Raw genomic sequence first — 27,550 nt, 5'->3', positions numbered from 1 at the left:
TAAAAATTTTCAAGCATGTTAAAAAAACGATATTGAGCCATTTCCCCAAAGAAATCGAGAACAATTTGACGGAACTTTGCAAATGAATCTAAAACCCAAAATTGGTGACGAAAATGGGAATCTAATAGGAAATGATCCAATGTGGGAAATAACAAGAGTGGTTCCGTCAATGCGAAACTTGGCCAGAAAAAAAACGCGGGGAGTTAAATGGCTGTTAAGCAGCACAGGCTTTGTCTTCCGCAAAGGGCCAGCCGGGCTGAGGCTACTGTTGAGATTTTTTAATTCGTGACATGACAATTTATCTCTTTCTATTGGCTAGGTAAAATAAATTTATATTACAAACATCTATAAACGTTTGGGCATTTGCACGGGTTAAATGTTCGCGATTTCCCTTATAAACGAATTCATTTTATCCTGTTCTTATTCTGACATTTCTTTTTTTTAAGTTTGAGGAAGATTATTAGTGATTATAAAGAAGGCATCACATCTATTCAAACAAGGAACTCTGCCGAAAGAGGCAATATTAACGAATTTCTCGATAGCGATTCTATCGCAAAACGGCCCCCGGCACACCACCTTCATCCCACTCACCCCAACCACCTCCCACCCAGGACGGTGTGAAGACAACTTTTTTCGATGCTGTTTTCGGGGTTTTCAGTCGATTTCTTTTCAGGAGGAGGCGCTGTTTCTCTCGGAGAGTTAAGGAAAATATTTTTTAGAAATCTCTACAAAGGTTCTTCAAAAATTGTTGTACGTTTTGTGGGGATTTTACTTACGGTATGCGATTTGCGGGCGTCTTGTAGAGAAATTATTTGATTAGCAGCGGTGGCCGCGCCCCGCCTGTACCTAAGTCACCCTTGCTGGCAAATCAAAAGTCGTGATAAATAAAAAACACGGATATCTCCAAACACGAAGGCTTGAAACGAAAAAAAAAACACCTAAACACCGTGAACGATGAAACCTATCGGGAAACCTATCGGATTAGTCCAGTAGATCATAATTAGCCAAACTCATAATCATTCCAATTCAATTTCTCTGAACAAGAAACTTGATGGTTAAAATCGCCACATTCGATTCGCACTACGCCGTTTACTACCTTAGTGGATTCAAAATCAACTGGAATGAATATGAATTCAAAAGCAGCAGTTTCCCGATAGGGATTCCATCTCAATTCGATGAAAGCGACCCCCAAACTCACTCACCGTCAACCGATAAGACTCAAAGTTATAGGGAAAACGTTGAAAATCAAGGGTGTTTTCGACGAATTACGAATTCGACGAACGACGATAGGCTATCATATGTATTTTCAAAGATCATGGAGTAAGAATAATTGTAAATAAGAACAGTGTAAGCGCGAACTAAACAAAGGAGTAGAGCGAGCTTACTCCTTTGTTCTTACTCAATTATCTTTGAAAATACATGCCCGCACCTGCTTCTCCACGCTGCGTTGCCAGATAAAACGCCTAAATATTCAACTATCTCCCAAAATTTACGTGGCAATGTTGCACTCCCTCATTTATAAGCTGCCTTCTCTCACCCCCAAATTCAATACCCGTCTTCCTTTTTTTCTAGAAACGGCAGAACACGTCACGCTCTCCCATCGACAGGAGGATTTATCTCGCTCTCTGTCGTCTATCCGAGAGGAGATTTTGAGGAAAGAGATTCCGCGGGGACATTCAACGACAAAATTCCTTTAGAACGCCTAAGAATAGGTTCTGCAACGGGATTGATGGTTAATGATTAATGGTGTTTTTGACGGCGCCTTTTTAAGAGCCACATCGCAAAGTGGATTCATCTTCTCTTGATCCTCAGTCTAAGTGTCTTCTGGATGCAATTTTTCAAAATGCCTTTTTACATTACATTTCTAATCACATACAATAAAACACCAATTATTCGGTGATGGACATTGAAATCTATGAAAATAAAAAAAATTATGTATTGGAATGGTGATAAAGGATATCGGATCCTTTACATTTTATGCTGTGCTTTTCGGTACTCATTCATTTCCATTTTCACTTTGAGACCTTTCGGAAATGTCACGTCGCCTTTCTCCCCTTCCAAATTCTCAATGTCACAACGTACTTAAATTGTATTCATTTTCTCCCTTACGGATGTTTATTATGATTGAAATAGTCCTGATAATGTCGATAACACCCTGTGTCATGGTGAAGGATCGGTTGCTCCTTCACCATTTATTAAAAAAGGCGCGACTTTTCCTTAAGTTTCAACAAATAAAGCACCATGGCCAAAATTTACAGCACTGCACAGACATGCGCTTATGAAAACCGGTCTCAGTGCAATCTTTCTTTAGATTTAATACAGCTGCGACACAATATTATTAATGTGTTTTTTTACACAAGTGTTGGGCTTTTTCCAACAACTGATGTGGCGCAAATAATGAAGGAAACTGACGATGAAAAAAAATTGCGATACGCCTGGTTAGAATGCCACGATAAATCTGGTGTTGAGATAAGGAAATTTTACAAACCTTACATAGACTTCAGCAACGAAATCGCCAGAATAACAAGTTCTGACGTTAAATTTGCACGACAGAGAATAGCCAAACGAATTAACAACCGTTCACGCATGTACTCAACCGGAAGGAAGGGCTTATAAACAAACAGAAGATACACGCAAAAATTCTATTTCAGCAACGTTGCAATTAGTGTTTCTCAGAAATAGAAAGTAGTTGAAGAGGACGAAATATACATTTCGGTACATACGCGGAACAAGGCCAAACTTTGGGAAGGGGGGATACGAATTTTCATTTTATTGCATATCAACAAGTTGGATAGTTGGCTAAACTGAACTGCTATTGGCGAGTGCTTCCAGGCTTGCAGGTGGCGCCACAAGCACCAGGTGGGTCAGCTTCTTCTTCGGGACGCCAAGCGGTGATTTTGAGGACTACGGAGTTCAGTAAAATTGGTTCTGGATGCTGAAAAAAAATAAAAACAATTAATAAAAAGTAAAATTGGCAAAATAGAAAAAACTTACATGTAAAGCAGCGAGAACGGCATCCCTTGAGTAAAATGTGATTGTCACGGAGCGTATCAATCCGGCGTTTGGGTTTTCTCCTACCTCCATCACCTTGCCGAAAACCGAACATTTTTCCTTAAAAAAAAATTAATTTTTGCAATTATCTAAATAAAATAGAAACTACCTTAATGGCCTCGAGGGGCACACCCACTCCAATATTTTTCACATACAGACAAAGGGAAGGATCTCGCTTTACAACCTCCTTTAGTTCCTTTAGCTCGTCCTCTACATCTTTCTTCTGAAGGTTCTTCAGTCGGAGGTGCTTTTCTAACGCAGCCGTGATTTTCCTTATGACTTCCTGATCCTCTTTGGTCAAAACATGGAGATCAGTCTTCGCTTCTTGGGGGAAGGTTCCATTTCGTGTTGTCCAAGTGCGTCAACCCGAGAGACTGAATCTGGTAAGATGGGGCACTGCATTTATACGTCGCAGCGTCCTAGGGTTAGGGAAGCTACTCATCCCCGTCAAGCCGTGGATCTAATGAATCGTTGGGCCCCAATCGACCCGGAAGATGCCCTGGAATTGCTGGGACCAATTTCACGTATTCAACGGTGCGAAAGTACGCCGTCTCTCGGCTATCGCATGCTCCCGATGAGGTATCAAAGGATCAGTCCGTCATCCGTGGCATTCGTCAATTTCCATTTGTTTTTTACCTTAATTTGTTTAACTTTCCCAATGTCGTCCAATCTTTTTTGTTGAAAAACTATTGACGTAAGTGCGGAAGTAGGTATATAAGTAGGCATAATACTTGTTCTATGGTAACTAGAGTTTCTCCATCTACCGGTAAAATTTATTCATAATTGCAGATTATAGTCCCTTTTGAAATTTAATCCTGAAACGTATATGGTTTGCCGGTCCGTCGGCATTGCCCGGGCGCGTGTATGGTTATAAGGGGTGATGCTAGACGGCCGGATATAGATCGATAGAAGAGGAGACTAAACTTACTGCCGACTATATTAGGCCTATACATGCCAAGGCGGAAACACATGAAATGATCAATTGATCCGTTGATTATGGAGCACACACTAGTAGTATAACTGCTCCAGTTAAAAATGCGCCGGTATCAGCAGGCTTGGCCTTAATCAAATTCCGCTGCAGTAATCAACACACGTCCGTCTCTATGTACTCCCAAAAAATAGAATTCTCGAAATGCCACGCAATTTCCAGGTCTCTCTACACGATTCGTTTTTTAATTATTATCTCGACGTGTTTTTTTTCGTTTTGCGTCCGAACCCTTTTCTACTACGGTATATCTAACGCAATAATGGCACTCGGCAAAAGTGTATGCGTGTTTGTGTTTTCGCAGCTCTATAGCTAGGTTGCTGCGATCACGCATTCCTGCGGCTGATTGCGTCACTCCGCTGATGACTTCTCGATTCGAATAATATTCAGTGATCGTGAAGGCGCGTTTCCTTTGCCAATCAAAGTTGGAATCTCACCAAAGAAGACGAAGAAAGAAGACGACGACGACAGTGCGGAGAACTTTTGTTTATGATAACTACACATAGACGCGTCGTTCAATTGATTATGCATTATCATTATGCGGTAGACGGGGGCGAGATATGGCGCTTTCGTCAACCTGTGTTACCTGTGACGAAAAACCTTTTTTTTTCTCTTCTCTTATAAACAAAACCCACACGTCCAATATATACTGATGGCCAGCACACGGTGTACAAGCACAAATAAGAATCTTTGCAAATCAGCAGCCGGACTTGTGCTGCTGTTGCGATTGACAAAGGGGCTACCGAAACGGCCATCACCCATCGTCGAATTTCAGTTGTCTCTCTGGCTTTTATCCAACGCTCGCCATGTGACTACTGAATGATGACTGTCTTCATTTTAAGAAAGCTGCTGCTGCTGCTGCTGCTGCACAAAAGCAATTGTCTTATTTGGCCAGCACCCAAAGCTCCGCATGACTCCCGGACTAACTTCGTCCGGGGAGAACTTATAGTCTTAAGAGAGCTGCTGCTGCTCTTGAGAACCTGCTGCTGAACGCGCTGTCGATCCATTGGCGATTGATGCGTACCCAAAAATTTGTCAAGAAAGATAACCGTAAAAAAGGCCAGCAAACCACAAACAAATCCATCGAGATCCTTTATCTGATTGAAACATACAAACAACCACGTCGTTTCCAATGAATTTTTCTTTTTCTTCTTTCTTTTTGCCATTTTTTCTTTTTCTTTTCGCGCTCGGTTCGTTTCGTCGACATATTTGCGTAGTAGAGCGCGAGAGAAGCGATTGGATATGGCGAAAGCGAAAAATCATAAGCGAAGGAAACTGAGGAAAAAGGGCGGGGGACCAAGATTGCCGGTATAAAGACTGGCGGGACTAGAGCCGTTGGGTTCATTTTTCAGTCAATCAGCAAACGGGGCAACTATTCGAGAGCTAAGAAGAAAATAGCAGCAGACTCACGACTGATATTACACCATGTGCCAGATTGTCAGTGACAACCAGGGGGGTGACGTCGACGATTTGCCCATCACGTCACTGCCAATTCGCCGTTTGCCCCGTCGGCCTAACTTCGTCATTGGCAGTTCCAAGGATATCAGCGCTCTGTCCGGTGATGAACAAAATCTCTTTCCCGCCCGGCAGCCGACCGGCCGCAGGAGCCGACTTGGTTCACCCACCTCCTCCGCTGCCGCCGTCCGTCCAGCAGCAGTTTTCAACGACCAGCAGCGAAGATGAGGAGCATTCTTGCGTCATCTGCTCCCAATTCATCAAGGAGGAGGCCAGTACCGGCAAACAAGAGCCGCAAAACGGAAAACGCCGAAGTCACGCTGGAAAACGTTTTCAAGTATGTCACCGGTTTGATCGACTCATTGTTAGATTTTAATAAAAATAATTAATTCATTTGCTCAGGGTACTCCGGCGCTCGACTCAACCGGCCCATTTGCTCATCTTGTCGGCCGTCATAGCCTTGGCTATGCTATTTTACCCTCGTAGTAAATCGAGCTTGGTTGTAATCCAACCGACGGCCGACTCTACACTGTGGCCGCTTCTCTATCTCTCCTCATTCAGCATCTTGTTCGGCGCCCAAATGTGGATGACATTCGTTTCAGGTACTATACCCACCGCTTATTATTTTCATCCGCAAGATTCATTTTTAGTATTTCGCTTACATAATAACTAAGTGTGAAATGTTTGACGCTGGTTGCACCGTGTTATATTATTTGGCTTGTTACGACTGTTACATAACGACCGTATACCAGTTTGCACTAGCGGTTATTTTTCGCGCTAACTCAGCGTGTCGTTAGGAGAAATGCTGATTTCGCCATACCCCTAGGTGGTTCACATTCAGGGCAGTTCCGGGAAATTTGGTTGTTGTTGTTGTCGCCCCTTCTCCTTTTGTCCTTCGTCCAACACTTTTCTCCACCTCGCCCTATATGCAAATGTTACCCAAACCTTCCCCTTGAGTATTTTTTTTTTTTTTTTTATAATGAAATAACCTTCACAGCTAGCTGTTTGCGTTCAATCTCATATTATCCCAACTAAAATACGTTTGGTTGTATTTAGTCAAAGTCACGACCCTCTGGCAATAATTTCTGATTGTTACGACATGTCTGGGTACGGTTGTTGTTATAGGCCTGGTTCTGCTCTTCATTCTGCCGCGTCACACGTTTGCCTGCGTCCAGAGCGCTCTCTTACCGAAGTATACATGATTCTCAACGGAGTGACTGGGCTGGCCGTCCTCATTAGTTTCGTCCAGACCAAGAAATTCTGGTCGTCACAAGAAAATTACCAGGTCAATATTGATTTGTTTTTCTCATTTCTTTTTTCCTATTTCTTTCCATCTCCTTGTTTTTCTGCCTAGTCAAAAAAGAAACGAATTATAAGCTTTTCTCTTTCACCAGGTTGTGGGCTTGATTGTCAACTGCTTGTGCCCGCTGATTGCCCGCATCATCGTCGTGCCGAGTTTGCTTGAGCGCATTCGAGCCAAAGTGATTCTGGAGCGGGCCGCCGGACACGGGCCGGAAGCCGGGCCGAGGCTGCCGTCGACGACGGACGCCCTGCTCAAACAGTGCCCCACTTACAGCCGAACGTGCCAACGTTTTCGCCAGCTCCACGCCATCGTGGCCGTCGTCAACATCGTCACCCTCGCCTGTAACGCCTTCCACTTGTACTATCTCGCCTCTAAAATCTCTTTCCATCACTAACAACTCGATTTTAACCAAATTTAAACCAAAAGAGAAACAAAACATAACAAAATAAGCTTTAGCTAAAATTGACAACACACATGTTTTCTTCTCAACTTTTTTTCGTCACGAAAAAGCTTGCAGCCAAGTCTAAGGTGTCATATATGGACATTATTTATGCAACAATTTCTCAACCCAAAGATGTTTTGTAGTTTTCTGTATTCGTACGTGTGACATTAAACACAAGCGGCAGAGAAAATGAGAAAAAAAGGAAAATTTCTTTAAATTTTATAATAACAATTTTTATCATTGAGGACAAGTGAATTATAATAATAAATTTTAAAAAAAGGCTTAGTTTTCTGCTTCATTTTCGACGTCGTCTTCGTGAGCAGGTGGGTTGAGGAGAACCTCGGGAGCCGCCACTCGGGCGTACTCGTCATTGTCGATCGATTTGCAAAAGTGGATGGCGTAGCTGAGCTTCTCGCGAAGAACGGCTTTGCAAGAGTAACGCGGCATCTTGAGCAGAAAGAAGCACGTGTAGCTCTCCGGCAGGAAGTAATCGGCCGGATTATACTTGTCCAGAACCTGTAGATTAAAAAACAGAACTAAGTTAAAGATGAATTTTGAACATCATCTATTTAAAGAAGTTCCAATTATATTATGACAGCAGTTTTTGATTAATTCACAATTAATCACCCCACAATTTTTACCTGGAGTACGAAATCCCGGCCTCGAAAGTCCGCCAACGTCCTCGGTAGATGTCTAGAGTAAGTTTTGATAAAATCAGTTATATTTTGAATTACGTGATTAAAAGGAACCAAAACACGTACGTTCTGCCCCAGACGAAACGGAGGAAAAGGGATCGCTCCACGTGGCTATACTCTTCCATGACTTCCCAGAACCAGCGGACGAGGGCGCAGTGAGGCTCGATTCCCTTGTAGGTGGTCACCGATTTGAGCAGGGCCAGCGGAATTTCCGGTGATCCGCACACCATGGCTTCCAGCTCAGCTCCAGTGAACAGGGAGAGCAGAGGCAAAGGCACGACCAGACTGAGCCCCTGGCGGATGGCCCGCACGTGCGGGTCGAATTCGTGGAGCCGAAAATGCAAGGCCAGCTTGGAGGTAGAGATCGCGATTGTCGCGGGTGATGCGCCGGTGCGTGTGAGGTGAAAGGGCCACTTCGTGCCCCGTAGCTGAACTCGTCGAGAAGGGTAAATCCGGTTGACTCAGTGTCATATCGCCGTCGGCGTCTTTGCAGTCGTGAATGTGGCAGAGTGCCGGCCAATAGTGTCGATCGATTTCATTCAGATCAATCAAGCTCAGAGGTAAACCGACCTTTTAATAAAAACATCATTGGGGATTTTTAGATGGACAAACAAAAAAGTTTAACGAAGAAAATTACCAGGGCCTTCCAGGTAGGTTCGGCGAGATTGAGACTTAACGGCGAGCCAGTGTGGATGGCGATTCCCATCAACACGCCCAGGAATTGAAACATTTTCAGGTTCTGCGCAGTGCTTGCACTCGGGTTCAAAATGAAGCAATCCCGATTGGTTCCCGCTTCTTCACGACCGCTTGGAGTCAGAATCAAGAGTGGCAAGCTTCCGTTTTGGAATTCTTCGCACATTTCGGCGATACTTTCACTGTGCATCCGCAATTCAAAATAACAATTTAGTCTATCAATTTTGGATAGTGTCCAGTAAAGTCAAAATGTTTTACCTGTATCCGCCTCCGCAGTCGTCGACGCTTTCTCCTGCGGATTAAAATCATTTGATAGTAACGGACTTCCTATTATGGAACAACTTTGAAAGGATCAAAAAGAGAAGTTTAATACCGAAGAATTTGACTTTCCACGTCCTGTATGGCAACATGAGGACGTCGTAAGTCAGCAGAGAAAGTTTGTTGGCCATCTGAGCAAAGACAGTGGAATTTGGACCCGCGTTGCCCGTCGTCTGAGGGCAATTCGATTCAGTTCCACCACCGGACCGTGTTGGAGATCTCGAATCATCGTTGCCTGTACAACCTGACATTTTAAAATACAAATTCAATAAAACATTAATAAAGATAATTTGAATTTTAACTGATAAACTAATCCATTTCTGTTGGAAAATAAAAATTATATTTATTACTTTGCGAAAAGCGGCTTCTTTGGCGGACGCCATGAGAATGCCTCTCAGTCTATCGTGGTTTCCGCAAAGCACTCCTTCCGTTTCTTCCAGCACATTTCCATCCATGTCTTAGCAGTTGACCGTTTTCAGCGGTAGCATCGGTAATATCGGGCACACGATTTCGGCAAAATGATGCAGCAATAGCAAACTAAGCAACAACTTTTACTTTTACTCACTTTTATTTACTCCGGATCGAAATTAGATGTGTTTCCCCCCTTCCGGCGAATTACTTACCGATTACGAAGCGCGGGTATTTGGATATCTTTCAACAGATCATATTGCAAGGGTATAATGGTTGGCAGGCGGCTGCTTCCAGCAACTGGCGTCGAACATCCTTTGCAGGTGCTCCAGGCAACAGTATGCGCTGAACCGCAACTAACTCGATTAATTTTCTTGTTCTAATTAGAAAAAAAGAATACAGAAATAGATTTGAAATGTTTTCAAAGATTATCAAATTCAATCTGCTGATGTAACATGATTGCATCTGCCATTCGACTTTTGAAAGGAAATGATTACCTGTAAAGCAGCCACCAGTCGAGGCTTTTGAATGTCAGTAGTAGTTCCGTCCCCTAGTTGACCTTCGTCGTTATCGCCCCATGTGCAGACCTTGAGGAAAATAATGACATTTGTTTCATTCGAGAACATGGATACTATAGCGTCGCAACCGCAACTACTACCATGAACAGAAAAAAACAAACAACAACAACATACCTCGCCCTGGTCGGTGCAAACAACACAATGCAATGCCCCTATTTGGAAATAGATGAGACGACGAGTGAGTATAAAATCAGAATGTTGACGACTTTTGGTTTCATTACCCGTTGAGATGGATATCACTTTCTTTCCCTGAAGGGTCATCACTTTTTAGGTCGACGGACGTGCTCGTCGACTCCGTGTCCCAGATAGTGGTAGTCGCCTTTACCCCAAGTGTAAACCGATCCATTATTGCTGAGGGCCACCGAAAATTGGCTTCCACATTCCACTTTTATGATGCCCAGACCTATTGACATTTCGAAAAGAAAAACAAACAACATTGGATGGTGCAAGTCTTTCGTGGAAAAAATTAAACCAAGCACGTCGTCACTTACCCGATAAACTTTCGATCTTGGTCGGAATTTTGCAACCGTCCGATCCGCCTTTAAAAAACAAAAACAGAATATGTTATTAAGTGATAACAATAATTCATCGTATTACACAAATAAACCTTGCGATCTTAACCCGGGAGAAGCTATTTCAGGTTTACGGAAATGTCTTGCACTAGGTCATAGAAAGTAGCGCAATGAATTTAATATTAATTTAAGCGCTCAAAGATGTCAAGAAAATTAGTTTTCCTTCAAAACTAAACTAAAGTCTGACGTGCAAAAAGGACCTGTGTCATGCGAAAACTTGTCATTTTAAATGAGATGGGAGGCAAGGAACTATAGAGAGAAGGATATGGTTTCATTGATTGCCTAACGGAATATTTCAACTAGAAATCCAATGCCCCGTTCTCTACTCCGACGTGATCCTGCAATCTACGTAAACTTATTTGGTCTGACTCGCATGTTCAATGCTAATTCCCTTCTCTCAACACCAGCGTCAAAAGAGATACATTCAATCGCCAATACATTAATGAATTTGAAGAAACTTTGTGCACCGACCTCGACCCAGCTTTCCATAGTCGCCATCTCCCCACGACCATACAGTTCCACCTTCTTCATCGGTGATTGCACAAGTTTGAGCATCTCCAGATCCACAAGCGACATCCGTTACGCGATAACCTAAACAAAAGAAAAAACAAACAATCAAATCCAAACAATTGGCAACTGGGGAAAACACAAAAGAGCACACGTAAGCTATTTTTTGCTCGGCCATTATTACGTAATAAAGCTTCGACTAGTTTGGGCTTCAGCTGGTCATCCGAATCTCCGTGACCGAGTCGACCGTAGCGACCTTTGCCCCAAGTGTACAATTCACCCGAGGCGGTAATGGCTGCACTGTGGGCCCCGCCACAAGCGACGTCCACCACATCTTTGCCACGAAGTGATTCAATGATTCGGGGTCGATCACAGGGTCTGGCCGAGGGTCTGGCCAAACAACATCAAATCATTTTAATAAATTGAAAGATTTGAAATGAAAAATGATGAAAGAGATCCTTACAGCTTGTTTCCATGACCCAACTTGCCATCTTCTCCTTCACCCCAGCTGTAGACTTCACCTTCGGACGAGAGTGCAAGGCAATGCTTGCCTCCAGAGTTAACGGCCACTTTCTTAACAAAAACGTGCTGCAGGGATTCCAAGAGTGACGGCACAGTCACACTCTCTGCTCCTCCTATGCCTAACCGACCACCAGCTCCATATCCTGACGATTAAAAATTGGATAAAATATCAATTTGATATTGAAAAATATTTCAGGTGATCAACCAGTGGCGTAGACTCTTCCGTCGGACGTAATGGCGAAAAGCGTTTGCTCGCCACCGGCCAGCTGGATGGGGCGGAGGGCGGACAACGCTTCACACACTGTCGGCACTTTGACTTTAGCCCCTTCAACGCCACCAAGCTGCCCACGATGGTTGTGACCCCAACCGTAAATTTGACCTCCTCCGACGGCCGTCCAGCTTTGCGTCCAATCTTCCGGGGGACTGAATAATTATGACGTCATGATTTTGGAATTTTGCAGTAGGAATTTCGTAATAAGCAATTGTATACCTGTTCATCCATTGTAACAATTGCTGATCGTGCTCATGACTAAACACGGCTGGATCTTCATGATCGTTGCCCACGTTGGCCCCGTCATTTTGAATTTCCGAAATTTTTCTCTTGACCTGAAAAATTCAAAACATTTCCATTTAACAAAATTTTTCCTTTCATTTTCGCTGGTTTAGATCCCTAAAATAATCAAATAAATGTTTACATCGGCCGTAAATGATTCCGGCAGCCGTATTCTTTGCATGAGTCCCGTAGCTGCTCTGGCCGCCGCGCAATATCTTCGAAACCATGACCAGCGTGATCCGTCATTAGTGCAAATCGGCAATCTAGACAGGGGAAAAAACAAACCAAATGTTTTCCCGTAATTGCAAGATGGACAGGGATATAATTATCGAACCGATCAAAGCGAAGATCGCAGGCTAGCGCAATCAAAACTTGGAGGAAAGGGCTATGCAACAATTGCTGGCCTCCGCGCACAGCAGCCTCTTCGTATTCGTATTGTTGCAACAACATTTCTGGGAGGTTTCTCAACAGTTTCCCGAGTGTGCCGTGATTTATGTCTAAAGATTCCGCACCAATTCAAATATTATCGACTCTATCGAAGATATTACAGAGCGGATGCGCAGAGTTTTTATGTTTATACCTCGCGGTGACATCATGGCCGAAGATACCGCCGATCGAGCAACAGGATTTTCTGACGATTCAAGACTTATCACGGCGGGCGAGGCATCGCAGCAGGTGCCGGGCGTGGAAAGTATTCTACGCAAGCGTTGCAGAGCCCACATTCGGTCTTTAGGAGCTGTAAAAATAAAAATAAAACGAACAATAAATTACGTATTCCATTCATGTTAATTCCATCGGACACGGAAAAAAACAAACAAACAAAAGACCGCTTGATGTTTTTTTGAATGTCATACTTAAAGAACCACTTCGTTGAGCACACCCGGCGAGTGCCATGGCCAGTCTGGTTGGTAAACGGCCTTTTCGGGACTGAGAGCATATTAGATATTTAATCAGAGGATCCAGCAGACAGGCAACCACCGAGACGGAAGGTCGCGCTAGTAACAGACGTTCACTTTGGACTTCTCCACTGGCTGTGGCCCCTGTTTGATATTTTATGAAATGCAATTTTTAAACCACCGGGGAAATAACAAATTAAAAACAAACGGTAATAGAAAAAATTACCTGGTGAAATAACTGGGTAAACGATAAATCTCCAGCCCCAGCCATTTACAAACCCGTCACTAGTAAATCGCCAACGCAATTCATTACCTGCATTGAATATCCAAGTAATTGTCGGTTAAAACCTTATACACTCGGTGCAAATCTCTTGTGAAATTTCAATTGAAAACCTTGAACGCGAACTTCTTGTGACCAATCAGCCCAATCTCTTCCTGACCGAATGGCTAGTATACGTCCCACTCCGTCAGAGAGGGTCAGCGGATCGTGTCGCTTTTCTGTCGAACACTGGCGATCAAACTCGACCCGCAGCGATTCCGCACCAGGCAACACGACATGTCCTACAAAAGGTTTCCCGTTAAATGCACGGCATGAAAACTATAAATTCGATCAAGTAATATGTTATTAATTACCAGTCAGCGTCACATCGTCGGTGTAGGGATGCGATGATTCCTGGACAATTGGTTGAGGGAAACCCAGGCCAACGCCGAATCCAGCGGCATTGAAATGATGAATGCTAGTGCCTTCGTGCTCACCTCCTCCAATTCGGCAACGCAGAATTCCGTCAATAAATCGCGAACCGACGATTCTTCCGCCGCGGCAGCTAAACCAAATCATCAATGGAAAATATGAGCATTAAAATTTTTAAAAATCTCTGATAATCGACTACTAACCGAGAAGAGCGTTGGACAAAGTTGTCCGGGCCTCGGAAGACGTCGGCTTGCAGGACGAGCTGGACAATTTGAGGAGCTCCCACAACGCCGCCGTTTCCTTGTGTTTGATCAATTTAGTCCAGTCAAACTGTTCGACGGGAGCTTCTCCGTTGATGCTGTCGGTCGGCGAGAGCTGGGCCTGTCCCGTCTGAGATGGCGAGTCGCCATTCACCACGGCCTGTTGGCTGAATATGCCGACGACGGCATCGCGGCACAGCTGGATTTGCATCGAATACAAAACGCAATGGAGGGCGCGCTGCTGAGCTTCCAGACTGCTCAGCGACAGCAATGCCCGGCTCAGCGACGCATTGTTTTCTTTAGTCGGCTGCGTAGAGTTGCGTCCCATTTCAGCCGAACTTTCAGTCAATCCTGCAGACAATAAGACCAAAAATGTAACAACAATTAGTGTGAAATCGATTCAAATTAATTTTTAGTTTAAATTTACCAGCTGCAGAAGAGCCTAAAGGATCTTTGATGGTGGGAAACGGAACGGGTTCGGGCGGAGCGACACTTGGTGGTTCGGGTGCCGTCCAGGCGACGCTGTGCGACGATCCGCAAGCCACCCGCGTGATCTTAATTCCATCTATGCCTTGAACTAGAGTTGGACGTCGATTGACTGTGATGCTCCCGTTGCCTTGTTGGCCATGGTCATTATCTCCCCAGGCAAAGACTTGTCCAGCATCGGTGACTGCCAAACAATGCAGAGCTCCAACCGACACTCCAATCACTTTTTTGCCTCTGAGACCCTCCACTAAAGTTGGCCAACGGACGTGTTGATCCGATCCGTGGCCTAGACGGAAATAGTCCCCTTTGCCCCAGGTGTAGACGTGTCCGTTGCAGGTCAATGCAACTGAGAATTGGGCACCGCACTCCACGTGACAGACTCCCAGTCCAGAGAGTTTGTCCACCAGACAAGGGGATGAGCAACCCTCAGATCCACCGCGTCCCAACTTGCCAAAATCGCCGTCTCCCCAGGAATAAACGAGTCCTCCTTCGACCAGTGCCAGAGTTTGGGCATCTCTGCTCCCGCACGACACCTGAACAACACGCTGGCCGACCAGGGACTCGACGCGCTTGCTGAGTGTCAGCTGTGTGAGGTTATCTCCATGTCCCAGACGGCCGTACTCTCCGAGACCCCACGTGTACAATTCACCGGATGATGTGACTGCTGCACTGTGGTTACTTCCGGCAGCCACGTCTCGTACGCGAAATCCATTGAGAGCTTCGATGCAACGGGGCGTGTCCAGGGAAGTGACATCTCCGTGGCCGAGTTTGCCATCGTCCCCTTCACCCCAGGAGAATACTCGGCCATCGGCGGTCAGAGCCAAGGCGTGGCGTCCGCCGGAATGCACAGCTACTTTCCGAACGACGTGCTGCGACAGAGCGGTGATTTGATGTGGCGAGTTGACGTTTCTCGAATGACCCAGTCCCAGTCGTCCGTTGCTACCTTCTCCGCAAGCATAGGCCTATATATTGAAATCATTTTTAATAAAACAAAATCGAGTGTAAATAACTAGAAAGAAACAACTGGGTTTTCATGCTTGTAATACCTTGCCACTCTGTGTGACGAGGAAAAGCGATTTCGATCCTCCGGCCACACTGATTGGTTGAAGTGAAACCGTCCAGTCGACGGCTTGAGGGACTTTGATTTTGGAACCTTTAGGGCCGCCGAGTTGCTCTTTGTTGTTTAGACCCCACACGTAGACTCGTTTGGCGCCGCTAACGGAGCTGATGGGTTGAATGACTGATTGCTGGCTCTTGTTGAACGCAGAATCTCCCTGCGTTAATTTAATACACTAATCAGATTATTATTAGTCAAATCAAGTCCAAAAAAGCTGAGATGTAAATTTTACCTGTTCGAATTCGAAATCTGGGGGTAGCAGTCGAGCCAATGCCGCACTGTCGTCCAGCGGCAAGGAATTGCCGACGTTTCTCCCCACCAATTGAATGCCGTGAACCTTGCAATCGATCCCTCCGTTGCGGCATTGCTTGATGGCCACTTCGATGAACCGATAAGGTTGCTGCATTTGCTGCGGTGACACGAGACTCACCCACGTATCCTGTAGTTCAACATAATAAGTTTATCCGAAATGAGATTCATCCGTCGTTGGTTGTTTTACCTGCAATCCAACCGATACAGCGGCCACCTCTTTCATCCCACTCAGAGAATCCGCTGCTGATATTATTAAGAGAGATGGAGTGTAACTTCCGTCGGCTGGATCAACCAGCACTTTTAATGAATGGACGACGACATCCGGATGCAACTCCATCCGAATCCAATGCTGCATAAATCAGATTATTTTGAGACCAACGCTCCTCTGCTGATCTTCGACATCTTTTTACATACCTTGCCCTGCATTCCACAGCTCTGCCAAAAGCTAGACGTGCGATCCAGTAGTCTGTGGGCCCAGTTTTCACGAGAGGAGACCCACAGAGATTTGACACAGCACTCCCAGTCAGTAATGAGTCCTTAACAACATTAATTGAATTAACTAATCAACATTTTCTGTGATGAATTTTGCGGCTACCTGCGTTCGTTCGAGTGTTGCACATGAAATCTTTGACTGTTGGCGCAGGTTGGACTTTCCGTCCAGGACGACCGGCGTAAACCCGAAGCTCCACCTAGGAATTAAAAGTTCGAACAATCAATAAATAATCGATTTGAGAGGGTGATGGTATCGACACTACTACCTGGATGCCCAATTCTGTTGAATGGATGGCGATGCCCGATGCTAGTCGAATTGAAACACTGCTGGCAAAGGTTGAACTCCTCGCACACTCGGCAGGTGAACCGTGGCCCTCGAATGGGCATCAAGTCACAGCCGTCGCACAGGACAAGTGGATGAGCCACCACCAGTGAAGTTTCTCCAAGATCTGATTGATCGGCAAGTATTTTTGATTTAATTCAGTACAAAAATGAATCGAAAATCTGATAATAAGCGACAGTCTACCTTGCAACGTTGCAGCTACGGTGGCGCTATCGAAAGATCCCAACTGGAGGGACGGAGGGTTGGCGGTCACGTTCGATTCCGATGGTTCGACGCGCTCCATTTCGGCCAATAATCCGGTCCAACGGTTTTGTTCATGGAAATTGACTGTAATGTCGCCATTGCTTTCAATTCCTAGAAAACAAATTCAATCAATTACTGTCAACTTAGCGAGAAGAAAATCAATTTCGAAACGCCTACCAATCACAACACCAACACTGCGATGAGTGACAGATCCCCACTTATACTTTGGCGTAGCTATTTGTGCTTTGACGCGAACCCGATCGCCGACGCCAATGTTTGCCGATTTCGAGTTCTTAGCTGTGCCCGGATTTACAAATCCAATTATTTCAACGTGAACGTATCTGACCCAATAAGTGCCTCCTTTTTGCTGCCATTCAACCTGATGAGAGAAAATTGACATTAATTATCTTCATTTTTTTAACATTAAAAAAAGAATAAGAATTACTTGGAGGTTCAAATCGTGAAGTCCATCACGATCAAGCTGAACCACGTGCCCGACATCGCCTTCACCAAGATCATCGTAGCTGCGACAACAGCGGACGTGCATCCCAATGGCAATATGATCGCGAATGTAGGCCGCGTAATCGTCGCTGCTGGCAAAGTCTGATTGACGCAGGTATGAAGATATCGGCTGTAGAACTGCCTCTGATCCTGATTTCATAACAACAAAACTCAACAGTGAAAATGATAGTTTTTTTTTAAAAGACAAACAATTTGCAATACCCTCAACGGCAGCGGCCTCCCTTCCGTCCGATTCCATCATCTCTGAGCCCGACATATCCGGATTTTCCAATAACCAGTTGATAACATCTTCAATACTCGACACGCTTTCACTCCCTAAATTGAAAACAAAAAGAATAGTGAAACAAATCTTAAATCTTAAATAAGAAAAGGCTGTTGGATGTACCCAATGTTTTAAAAGCCATTTCGACTGAAGTTCTCGAGAATCCAATTTCCATCAATTGCAACATGAGAGGAGATGGAGGCCCTCGTTATTTGGTTTTTCCTCTTCAGCTAATTCTTGATCTTCAGAAGGTGGATCCTGTAATACACAATAAGATGGAAATCAATCAAGACTAACCTATTCATTACGGACGGACGTCACTTACCCGCACTGGAGTGGATCCTCGACCTCCGTCAGTTACAAACGTAGAAGACTCTTCTGTGGGCTGGGTGGTTTTGGCGTCTGGCGGAATTTGGCTACACCCAACAAAGAAACCAAACGGTTGAAATTCAATAAATAAAGAAACATTAAATGAAAAATTACTTACCCAGTCTGAGCAAGGTAGGACAAATGTTGCAGTAAATCCTCTGTCGCCGTTTCAAGCTCCTCCCTGGTTAATGTAGCTTTGACTGGGCAGGATAGTCGCGCCTTTTGTAGTACATGGTGAAGGAGCAACCGATCCGTCGATGATTGACCTCCGTTAGAAGAACGCGGTTGTTGGTCTAACTTCGGAAGGGAGTGAGACTTTTGTCCAGGTGATTCCAAATTAGAAAGACTAGTCACGGCCGGCAAAGAAGACGCCAGAGAATAAGGGCCCGACTGAAAACAAACACAAAAAAGGATAAATATTGCGTAAGAGATCAATTTAAAATGAAAGATGAATTTTACCAAACTGGCGGATGCAGTGCGCACTGTAACGAGTGTTGGAGTCTGGAATGGCGATGAACTCTGTAAAGCAGCCGCCTCGGATGGTTCATCAGAAACGGGGCTCATCAAAGCCAACTGCAAGCATTCCGGATGCAACAAAAAGCTCGAGAGGATTTCAGTTGCAGAGCCTTGATGAGCTGCTCCCGTAACAGATCGTGAATCCAAAGCAGCCCGACGCCTTTTCCTCACTGTTAGTCGCATGATCCATCAACTTGATGGCACAGTAGATCGCTTAGAAGGAAAACGAGAAAAAGTTGCTGGAGTTCAAGAGATCGTCTCCATTGAAGAATTAATTGCTTCAGTAAGAAAACTGCGAGTCGTTGAAAATTCGGCTAATCTCCAACAAATTGTACAACTCCTTGGTCAGATAGACAAAGATTGTGATAGTGTCGTGAAAGTTGATGATCTCATGAAGGTATTTTGTCACAACTTTTATACATGTCGTTTTCTTTCATAATAGTACATTATTTGTTTCAAGGTGATTGAGTTGCTGAGTGATGAAAAATTCCAGATTACCTCAAAGCAAATGACTGAAATTCTAAATTTGGTCAAAACAGAACAAATTCTTGAATCAGAAGGAAAAGTTGAAAAAGCTCTTGGTCAGGCCAAAATAGCAGCTGCTAGGATGGCGAGTGAACATCAAACTTAGTGTCCAACTAAGTCTGACGGGAAAATAAGACAAAAAAAGTCCCTCTTCATCTCCAACCAAAAATAATACAGACATACTCTCTCTCCCTGCTATGTACGTTTTTTTAACAACATCCAGAATAGAAGAGGACATTAATACATTATCGATGGTTGATGGGGGACCATTAGGCAAAAGAAAAAGAAAAAAGAGAAGTCAGCGAGCGGAGGAGAAACGAAAGTATTACAGACCGGAGAGAAGAGAGATAATATAGAGAGGTGTGTAGCTGGAAATATGCAATTCAAAGTTTTAAGCATTTGGAGAGATGGCGATGGGATTAAAAAATTTCGTTCCGTTTTAAAACAATAATAATTAAACATAGTGAGTTTCAGTAGTAAATATATAGCCGTCAGGTCACACACTGGGGTCTCCCACAGGCTGAAGGGCGAACTTTTATGGGGTTCCCAACATTTGCATTAGATACACCTTGCATTTATTATGTTCCTTCGGCAACCCTTGAAAACAAATTCACGCACAGACATTGAACGCGGACAATGAGAAAGGAAAACAATCACGGCGAGAAAGAAAAAAGAAATAACAAAATGGAGCGAGCGAGCAATGGGTAGGAGACGATAATGACGGTATTCTATATCAACAGCAACAGTATACACGACAGCCACTGTCCAGTGCGACTGATGATAGTGCATAGATTTCTTTTCTGGATGCTTTCGCCATTTTCGGCGATGATCACAAAACCTATTCCTCAGTATGCTCTTTCTGTATACATTCCCTGTCGGGTGTTGGCGATGATAATTTACCAAAAGAAAAAGCAAAAAGGGAAGAAGAGAAGAGGAAGAAGAGCAAAAATTCTCCTAAAAATAACCTCCCCTCCCCCATCAAATGTATTAGAATTGTAGGAGAGCAGGTACCTGTTGGTCGGCCCTGATCTACACAATAACAGGAGAGAGACGGTCCGAACACAATCAAGTGAATAAATAAAAAGTACAGTACACCCAACCCGACCCAACCGAAGATGAGCGGTAAATGCGAGTGGAGTATAGGTATATCCATCAGTCGTCAGCGAGAAAATTACCCGATGTGCATGTGCAGTAGGTGTATAGGCTACATACACTCGAGGTATATCGTGTTTGCTGCAACCCTCAAGCCAAAAAATCAGGTCAGTGTTTTTTTTAAATTTTTCTTCTCTTCTCTCGTGTTTCAAACGGTTATGTATCGCGTCCGAGTGTTCGACTGAGTCAAAATTCGGTTTCCGATTTGACGGAACTGTTATATAAAAATTATACATTAGCGGGATCAGTGGTTGTCGATAGATAGATACGTCATCATATACCCCACGATATTCAGTTTGCCCGATTGCTTTATTGTCGTTCACCTGATTTGTCCATTTCTTTCCCAACAACGAAACGTTATTCAAGGAAATACTTCGGGAAATACAATTCTCATGGCCATATTATTATTTTTACATCTATCTGTCCTCGCTCTCTCTTTTCCCTTGATTTCGCTCCGGTGTGAAGCAGCAGAGATTGTTTTTTACTTGTCACAACACCAGAACATAATGAAAACAAATTGAAAGCAACGAAGAACGAATGTAAGAGGGACATAAATATAGGCCTACTATACGCACTCACTGTTGATGGATTGGCCGGGATTGGCCATCAACTCTACACGGAACTTTACCCTGACCATAAAAGAGAGAGAGGATGACGTGTGTTCTCTCTCTCTCTATCGCTCCACTCTCTCACAGCACAAGCATAACGGCTTTGAATTTATTATTTCGATGTGAACCTCCGTGTTGAGTTCCTTGTTATGTTGTTCCCCGTGTGTACAGCAGTTTTATATTGTGTACTGACAGCTCTTGGATGACGAGAAGTGGATGGACGATCGCTTTTATTATTACCCACTACGACTCGACGACCCACTTGCTTAGATGGAAGACGGACGAGAAAAGCCGTTGCCGAGGGAAGTCGACGGATTTGAGGGTTTCTGTATGTGGAAATAAATACGGTGTGTGTACCTAGCTGTTTGTGATGACATCCAGACAATCTGATATATAAGCACGAATCTATTTCGATATCGATTTACGCGTGAAAGGACCTTAGATGCAGCCGTTGTCCTTTAACGACAGTATAGCGCAATTGTCAATGAAGATCATTTCCAGTCACGCGATTGTCCACTTCCCCTGGTGAATGATTAAAAAAAAAAAAATAAATAAATAAAAGTCACCGCGTCACATGTTTTGTGTCTAAATGAAATCACCATAAGCGCCGTATTACGGTGAATAATTTTATTCATCAATCTTGCCCAATACGCGCACGACGTATAGATATATTTATATATGCGCACGCGCAATTATATCAATGATACAACAACATATATACAATGGGCCGCAGCAGAAGCAGAGCAGAAGAACCAGTAGGGCGAATTCGTACATCATCCAGTCATTTGACTGTTTTTTTTATAGCGCTGGAATTATTTTGGAAATTAGCTCACGCGATTCAATTAAGATTCATTGGTTGTTTCTCACATAGACGGTGATGGATCCCACAAGATAGTAATGTCGGCGATTGTAGCCGAAACATTTTTGTAGTTGTGATGAAAAAGTTTTATCAAAACAACCGACAGGTTGATAAAAAAAAATGAAACTAGTGGAACGTCCTGCACATGATAGTGTAGCGTTTCACGTTTCAGAGAACTAATTCATTTAAGATGAACCACGTTCGACTAAAGTTGTGTTTGGCGTTATTTGAATAAATTTTATTTTTGTTCCCTTTCGCCGAGTTTTCCTAAATCTATTTTCTTGGTATCACGAAACAACCCAGAAATTGGTGAAGGCGTTCCAGCTCTTTATGTTTCAACTTTCAAGGTGCTTATAAGGATGGAGAATTTTGGCCATTGTCATATGCCCGTTTGGGTTCTAGTAGCTGAGAAATCGGGTCAAATGAATGAAAAAAAAAAAAAAAAAAACTGCAGCTATTATCGGTATAGTAGTCGTGTTTGATGAGCCGTGGTAGATGGCTTACTTGCAAATTCCACCGTATGCCGAACGTCATCTTTGGCTAGCTACGCATAAACTAATAACTATATAACTAAAAAAACAAGAACAAAAAAAACAAAAAAACAAAAAACAAAAAAACAAAAAAACAAACAAACAAATAATAATAAAAAACTTCCGAAAACTGCAAAGTATTAAAGAATTCGTGAGCGTTTTATGACTAGTGCAATTTGTCAGCCAAGGGAAGAAAGGGGAGAAGATGAAATTATGGGTCCCCCCTTTTTTCATACTTTCCTTTTCTCCCTTTTCTTCCCTCGGGCCAATTCTCTGTGGATTTGGTCGCGGAAAAAGTAAAACAACAGGGGAAAACATTTTTTAAAAAATACAAGGAATGTGATCTGGAGACAAAAATTGCTACACATACTAACCAAGATACGTAGCAATTAACTGACAAAATAAAAAAAATAAAAAAAAAATAACACACCGATTCACAACACACAAAATCCACTTTGTATTGGGAAAACACACTTTCAGCCGATACAGACAACCAAAACAACGGCAGAAAATGGTGGACATCGAAACAATTGACTCGCGAAACCGCAACGTGAATAGCCTCTTTGGCACATTTACATGTAACGGGATTTAAAACATTTATTTTTAATACTTAGACAGGTATGATCATAAATGTACTTAACAAAAAGTAAGTTTATTTATAGTACAATATTTTAAAATTATCACGAAAAGATATTCTCCAAGTCATAATGCAGAAATTTAAGTTTGAAATGTCGACGTTCGAAGCAGTAATTGAAGGGATGCTGTTTAGAAACAAGGGAAACTGACAGCTGATGAAAACAAAAAAGGGGCAGAGAGAACCAAAACATAGCTGATTATATAGTTTCTAAACAGCAACCCTTCAATTACTCAAGATCTAATCAAAGTTCAGATAGACGGATAAATTTGAATACCTTTGCCTTATTTGATAATTGGGCTGAGCGGTTCAGGGAGTCGCTCCACCACTGGGTGAAGGGTTTTTCCCTCCTTGACCAATTGAGGGCCAAGTTCTGCGCTGAGCTCTTTTTTTCTTGGTTTTGTTGGATCGCCACGTGACCTTCCTTTCATAGTTGAAAATCGTAGGATGGTGCCGATGGCGTGATCTTTTACGCTCTCTTGTTAAGCTTCTAGGCAATAGAGAGGTCCCTTGATAGGCGTGGTATGCTGGAGCGGCTACTTCTAGGGTTTGACCCGATTAGAAAAATTATCATTATTTTTTTTTTACGGTTGCTCACGGAGCTTACCAGCTGTAGAGGCTGACTGAGCAGGGTGTTGGGTGTTTGAAGTCGTTGTGTGCAGTGGCGTCACAATAAAAAGCGGTGTGATCCGGATAGGGCCATCGCTGATTACTTCGGCTGTGGGAGCGGATGTAGTGTCATGAGGTAGACTGCTTGCAACAGATCTTGGCGCTTTGTGCAACGTGGCCTTTTTGGACCAGTTTGCTCGACCACTCTACCGGCCTTTGTGGAGGCTGGTGGCGTGCGAACTGCTACCGTGTTGCAGTGTACGGCTAGTCTTGCTTCGTTTCTCTGCCGCCTTACTGCCAGCTGTTGGCGTTTGTTAAAAACTCAAAGCTCATCTTCGAGAAGAGCAGCTTTCTTATACACCAATGCCTTTCTCTTAGCAGCGGTATGAGCTGTGGTCTTATAGATCTCTACGAACTGCGCTTTGTGACGCAGTGTCTCCTCCACTTCTTCAAACTCCCTTTGGAGGTGCGGTGGTAGCTGTGTTATGTTTCTACGCTGTCTGGGAGCTGCTTCTCTTGCTTCGTTCTTTGCACGATGGGCTAAGAGAGAGTGTGGGGCTTGCGTGCCCAACAACTAAAAAACGGGACGTCGAACCGGGATATCCCAGCCGCCGTGTGCGTCTCGTATATCAACCAGGACTTTACGCTTCATTGGCCTGCTGGAGCGCTTGAGCCCACTACGCTTCGGGGATGTCGCACTGACAATCTGGCCGAACGGAGCTGTTGGTTTTTTCCACTGCAAAAGAAACAAGAAGATTGGGTTAGTCTTCGTTCTCAGTCCCGTGAACCGGTTCGAAGGATCATGAGTTTTGAGTTGAAGTCATATGACTCTGAAGGCACCGATGAATTTCGTCCTCCTCTTCCTCTACTGGCTGGATTCTTCAGATTCTTGGAGCCGCTACACCGGCTGGCTCCCACTCGTCCTCGTTGTCTTTGTCTAGGTCCACTACAAGCCTGATCGGAGATGATTCTGGCTCCTTACTCTCCTACTGAGCTTGAATGGATGGATACCGGGATTGGAGATCCCGACCTGGTTCTGGCCAGCGCTGACTCCTCTACCGGCCGTCATCAAATATCGCCGTAATAGCGATGGCGTAGGGCGTCTCTTAACTCTTCCGCTGTAAAGGACTGAAGAGCTATCGACAGGATGCTTTACAAGTGGGGAGCACGGGCGGCTGACGGCATATTTTCGTACGATATCGGAGGCCGTGCTGAAGCGGCTAGCGGTGGCTCCACCCAAGGCGGTAAAACCTTCTCTCGGCGTAGCTGCGTACTCCGTATTCTTTGCTTCTTCTTGCCTATTTTTTTAAAGGATTTTTGAGTCCCTTTCGGTTCTCCGCTAGTAATTGGAGAGTTGGAGAGAATTTTTTTCAGTTATGACGGCTGAGGAGCTATTGAGAGAAAGAGAGTGACGACTTTTTAATTTGATTGGACGCTGAGGTAGATACGTCACACATAATTTTACTTGAATGGCCGCTAAGAAGGAACGGCTCACAAAATATTTTTAATTGATTGGCCAATAACAAGCCAAACAAGGTGTGGGGGGGAGAAGCATGTGTCCCCACTCAAAAATATATTGAAAACAAATGGCGGTAATCTACTTTTCTTTGAGTTGTGTCAGAGCCTTTGGCCTACACGAGGCTTGACCTGATGGGACAATGGCTACCCCCTCAGGCTACTTTCTTGAAAATTTGGCCAGAAATTTTTTGGAGATAATGATGGGATTAGATTAGATTAGATTTGTATTTATTACGCGCACTTTCCAACGATCAAGTGTCGCACCAGACGCGGCGATGAGGCATTGTTACAAAAGATTGAGCCAAGTCACAGTGAAAATCATGAGTTTACAGCGAATACAAGGGAGCACAAATGGGTCTTAAGCTTCGTCTTAAATTCTCCGAGGGTCGGGGACGCCCTGACACTCTCAGGTAGGGAATTCCAAGTTCTGGCTGCGGCAACGGAGAAAGCCCGATCACCGCAGCGGGCTTTACGGGAGCGAGGGATGTCCAACGTCGGTGCGGCTACCGAGCAATTACGTAGACCATCTCGGCCTGGTATGTGCTTTTTCAGGCGTTGCACTAAATATGCCGGGGCAGTTCCACATAGTGATCGGAAAACAATGGTGGAAAGCTTGAAGGTGACTCTCGCGGATTGGAAGCCAATGAAGTCGCTTCAAGAGAGGACGAGCACTGTCACGCCTGTTGCCACCACAAATCAGTCGAGCAGCGGCATTCTGAACAGCTTGCAGACAATCCAGCTTTTTCTCAGGTAGGCCAGAGAAGAGGGAGTTCGCATAGTCCAGCCGGGACAAGTCCAGCGAATGCACAAGGCACTTCGCTGAATCTATATCCAGATAACGGCGCATTTTCGATATTCTCCAGAGGTGATATCGAGCGCTCTTGCAAACAGCTCGGATGTGAGACGCTAGAGTAAGTTGGGCGTCGATGATAACGCCCAGATGACGGCACTCAGGCGAGGGAAGGAGAGAAGACGCACCAACCTGGAGACTCACTGGCTTCACGCATGACTGATTGGGTGCAGCGAACATCATGATCGTTTTCCTAATGTTGCACTTCACTCTGTTCGAAGTAAACCACTCATCGGCGACAACAGCCCACGATGATAAAGCCGCAGTAGCATCTGCTTGAGATGGGAAATAAGTGGAACTGCACCTGCGGCGTCGACTACGACCGGTAATTCGCCGACCTCGAGTTGAGCCACGGCTACGACGAACCGAAAAGGATGAAGGTGTAGAAGAGCAACCAGCTTGGTTGGATGGTATCCGGAAAGAGAATCTTGCTCTCGCTTGAGTGTCGTCAGAGAACTGATCGACGACGACGCCGTTAATATGCGTCTCATACGGCAAAGCAGCGACGTAGACAAGAAAAAGAAGAGGGCCAAGAACCAACCCTTGAGGAACACCGCACTCCAGTACCATTGGATCGGATGTTACACCATCGACGATGACAGATTGGGATCGATCACTAAGATATGAGCCAAACCATCCAAAAGCGGCACCACGGATGCCACTACCAGAGAGGCGATCAAGAAGAACTCGATGGTCAATCGTATCAAACGCTGCACTTAAGTCGAGAAAAATCAAAGCCGTACCATCACTGTCATCCGCCGCCCGAAGTAGGTCATCAAATAAACAAAGCAGGGATGTTTCGGTTGAAAAGTTAGGCCTATAGGCTGACTGACGCTCCGGCAGAATGTCATTCACTTGATCGAGAAGTTGCCACGCCACCGGTCTCTCAATTAACTTTGAGAGAAAGGGTGTGTTACTGACTGGGCGGTAGTTAGCGAAAACTTCTTTGTCCATATCTGCTTTCTTCAAGAGCGGTTTGACCAAGGCATGTTTAAGCGCCTCAGGAAAAGATCCCGAAGAAAGAGAATGGTTGATGATCTTTGCGATTGACGGAGCCAGTGGCTGGAGGTATTTCTTCAAGAGAAATGTCGGTATTGGGTCGAGCTGACATGAGCTTGACGGAGAAAATTTAGCAAGCCTGGTCACATCGTCTGGAGACAGATGTTTGAAGTCGCGCAGCACATTGAAATCTGATCGACTAGAGAAGAGACGCCGAGTTGAGGGTGTCGAGACTGTCGACGACGCACCAGTCGTTGCACGCCATGCCAAAACACGCCTACGCCGTCCAGCAGGAGTTGAAACAACTCCAGGGGAGGGGGGTCGATTTGAGCGTCGTGAAGTAGGCGTAGATGGAGAGCCAGGAAGAGGAAGAGAGCCGACAGCCAAATCAAGGGCAGAGCGAATCTTGTTCACCTTTGAAGAGAAGAAGTTGCTGAACTCCGCACTAAGGCTCTTACTGTCGAGTTGGCTGGGCAGAACAGGCGCACGCCTCTTGCAGTCTAATGACCCTTCAATGAGTTGATGAAGAGCCTGACGATTTCCCTTCAGCTCAGCTACCTTGCCGCAGAAAAATTCGGTCTTGATGCGCTGCAAGAGAGTGGAAAAGTCTGTCAACCGAGCGATGTAGATCTCGAAGAAAACTGCCAGTTTCCCCTCCTCCAAACACGTTTTGCT

General features: G+C 44.5%; 3 protein-coding genes across 3 annotated transcripts; 2 read left to right on the top strand and 1 right to left on the bottom strand.

Moving 5' to 3' along the window:
• Positions 1–5,700: 5,700 nt before the first annotated feature.
• On the top strand, positions 5,701–7,213 carry LOC124199314. The gene is made up of 4 exons (XM_046595112.1): positions 5,701–5,828; positions 5,894–6,093; positions 6,617–6,776; positions 6,886–7,213. Exons 1-3 carry the CDS (start codon positions 5,716–5,718, stop codon positions 6,691–6,693), a joined length of 390 nt encoding a protein of 129 aa, XP_046451068.1. The 5' UTR covers positions 5,701–5,715; the 3' UTR covers positions 6,694–6,776; positions 6,886–7,213.
• A 260-nt stretch (positions 7,214–7,473) lies between these two features.
• On the bottom strand, positions 7,474–18,368 carry LOC124199316 (E3 ubiquitin-protein ligase HERC2-like). Its single transcript, XM_046595114.1, is given in 44 exon segments — positions 7,474–7,752; positions 7,878–7,929; positions 7,998–8,284; positions 8,286–8,501; positions 8,569–8,800; positions 8,883–8,916; positions 8,998–9,111; positions 9,114–9,186; positions 9,293–9,479; positions 9,566–9,729; positions 9,848–9,937; positions 10,043–10,080; positions 10,150–10,194; positions 10,197–10,331; positions 10,420–10,467; positions 10,972–11,091; positions 11,192–11,385; positions 11,471–11,672; positions 11,735–11,952; positions 12,020–12,135; positions 12,225–12,345; positions 12,417–12,579; positions 12,663–12,818; positions 12,937–13,122; positions 13,205–13,291; positions 13,372–13,539; positions 13,612–13,726; positions 13,729–13,802; positions 13,873–14,280; positions 14,357–15,377; positions 15,462–15,689; positions 15,765–15,971; positions 16,032–16,193; positions 16,259–16,380; positions 16,440–16,455; positions 16,457–16,533; positions 16,603–16,785; positions 16,863–17,033; positions 17,100–17,301; positions 17,368–17,573; positions 17,646–17,759; positions 17,830–17,964; positions 18,032–18,122; positions 18,194–18,368. Coding segments are annotated over 42 exon segments (7,005 nt in total). The 5' UTR covers positions 17,849–17,964; positions 18,032–18,122; positions 18,194–18,368; the 3' UTR covers positions 7,474–7,518.
• A 364-nt stretch (positions 18,369–18,732) lies between these two features.
• Positions 18,733–19,259, top strand: LOC124199315 (mitochondrial proton/calcium exchanger protein-like). The gene is made up of 2 exons (XM_046595113.1): positions 18,733–18,988; positions 19,052–19,259. The coding sequence occupies exons 1-2, from the start codon at positions 18,773–18,775 to the stop codon at positions 19,220–19,222; spliced, it is 387 nt and encodes a 128-aa protein (XP_046451069.1). The 5' UTR covers positions 18,733–18,772; the 3' UTR covers positions 19,223–19,259.
• The last annotated feature ends 8,291 nt before the right edge of the window (positions 19,260–27,550 follow it).

The sequence above is a fragment of the Daphnia pulex genome, chromosome 8 (assembly GCF_021134715.1).
Source record: "Daphnia pulex isolate KAP4 chromosome 8, ASM2113471v1".
Lineage (NCBI taxonomy): Eukaryota > Metazoa > Arthropoda > Branchiopoda > Diplostraca > Daphniidae > Daphnia > Daphnia pulex.
This window is presented reverse-complemented; position numbering and strand designations above follow the sequence as displayed.

Coding starts and splice junctions, on each gene's coding strand:
- LOC124199314 (XM_046595112.1), top strand. CDS start 5,716: ATGAGGAGCATTCTTGCGTCATCTGCTCCCAATTCATCAAGGAGGAGG. Junction 5,829..5,893: donor ACGCTGGAAAACGTTTTCAA/GTATGTCACCGG, acceptor TCATTTGCTCAG/GGTACTCCGGCGCTCGACTC. Junction 6,094..6,616: donor GTGGATGACATTCGTTTCAG/GTACTATACCCA, acceptor TTGTTGTTATAG/GCCTGGTTCTGCTCTTCATT.
- LOC124199315 (XM_046595113.1), top strand. CDS start 18,773: ATGATCCATCAACTTGATGGCACAGTAGATCGCTTAGAAGGAAAACGA. Junction 18,989..19,051: donor AAGTTGATGATCTCATGAAG/GTATTTTGTCAC, acceptor ATTTGTTTCAAG/GTGATTGAGTTGCTGAGTGA.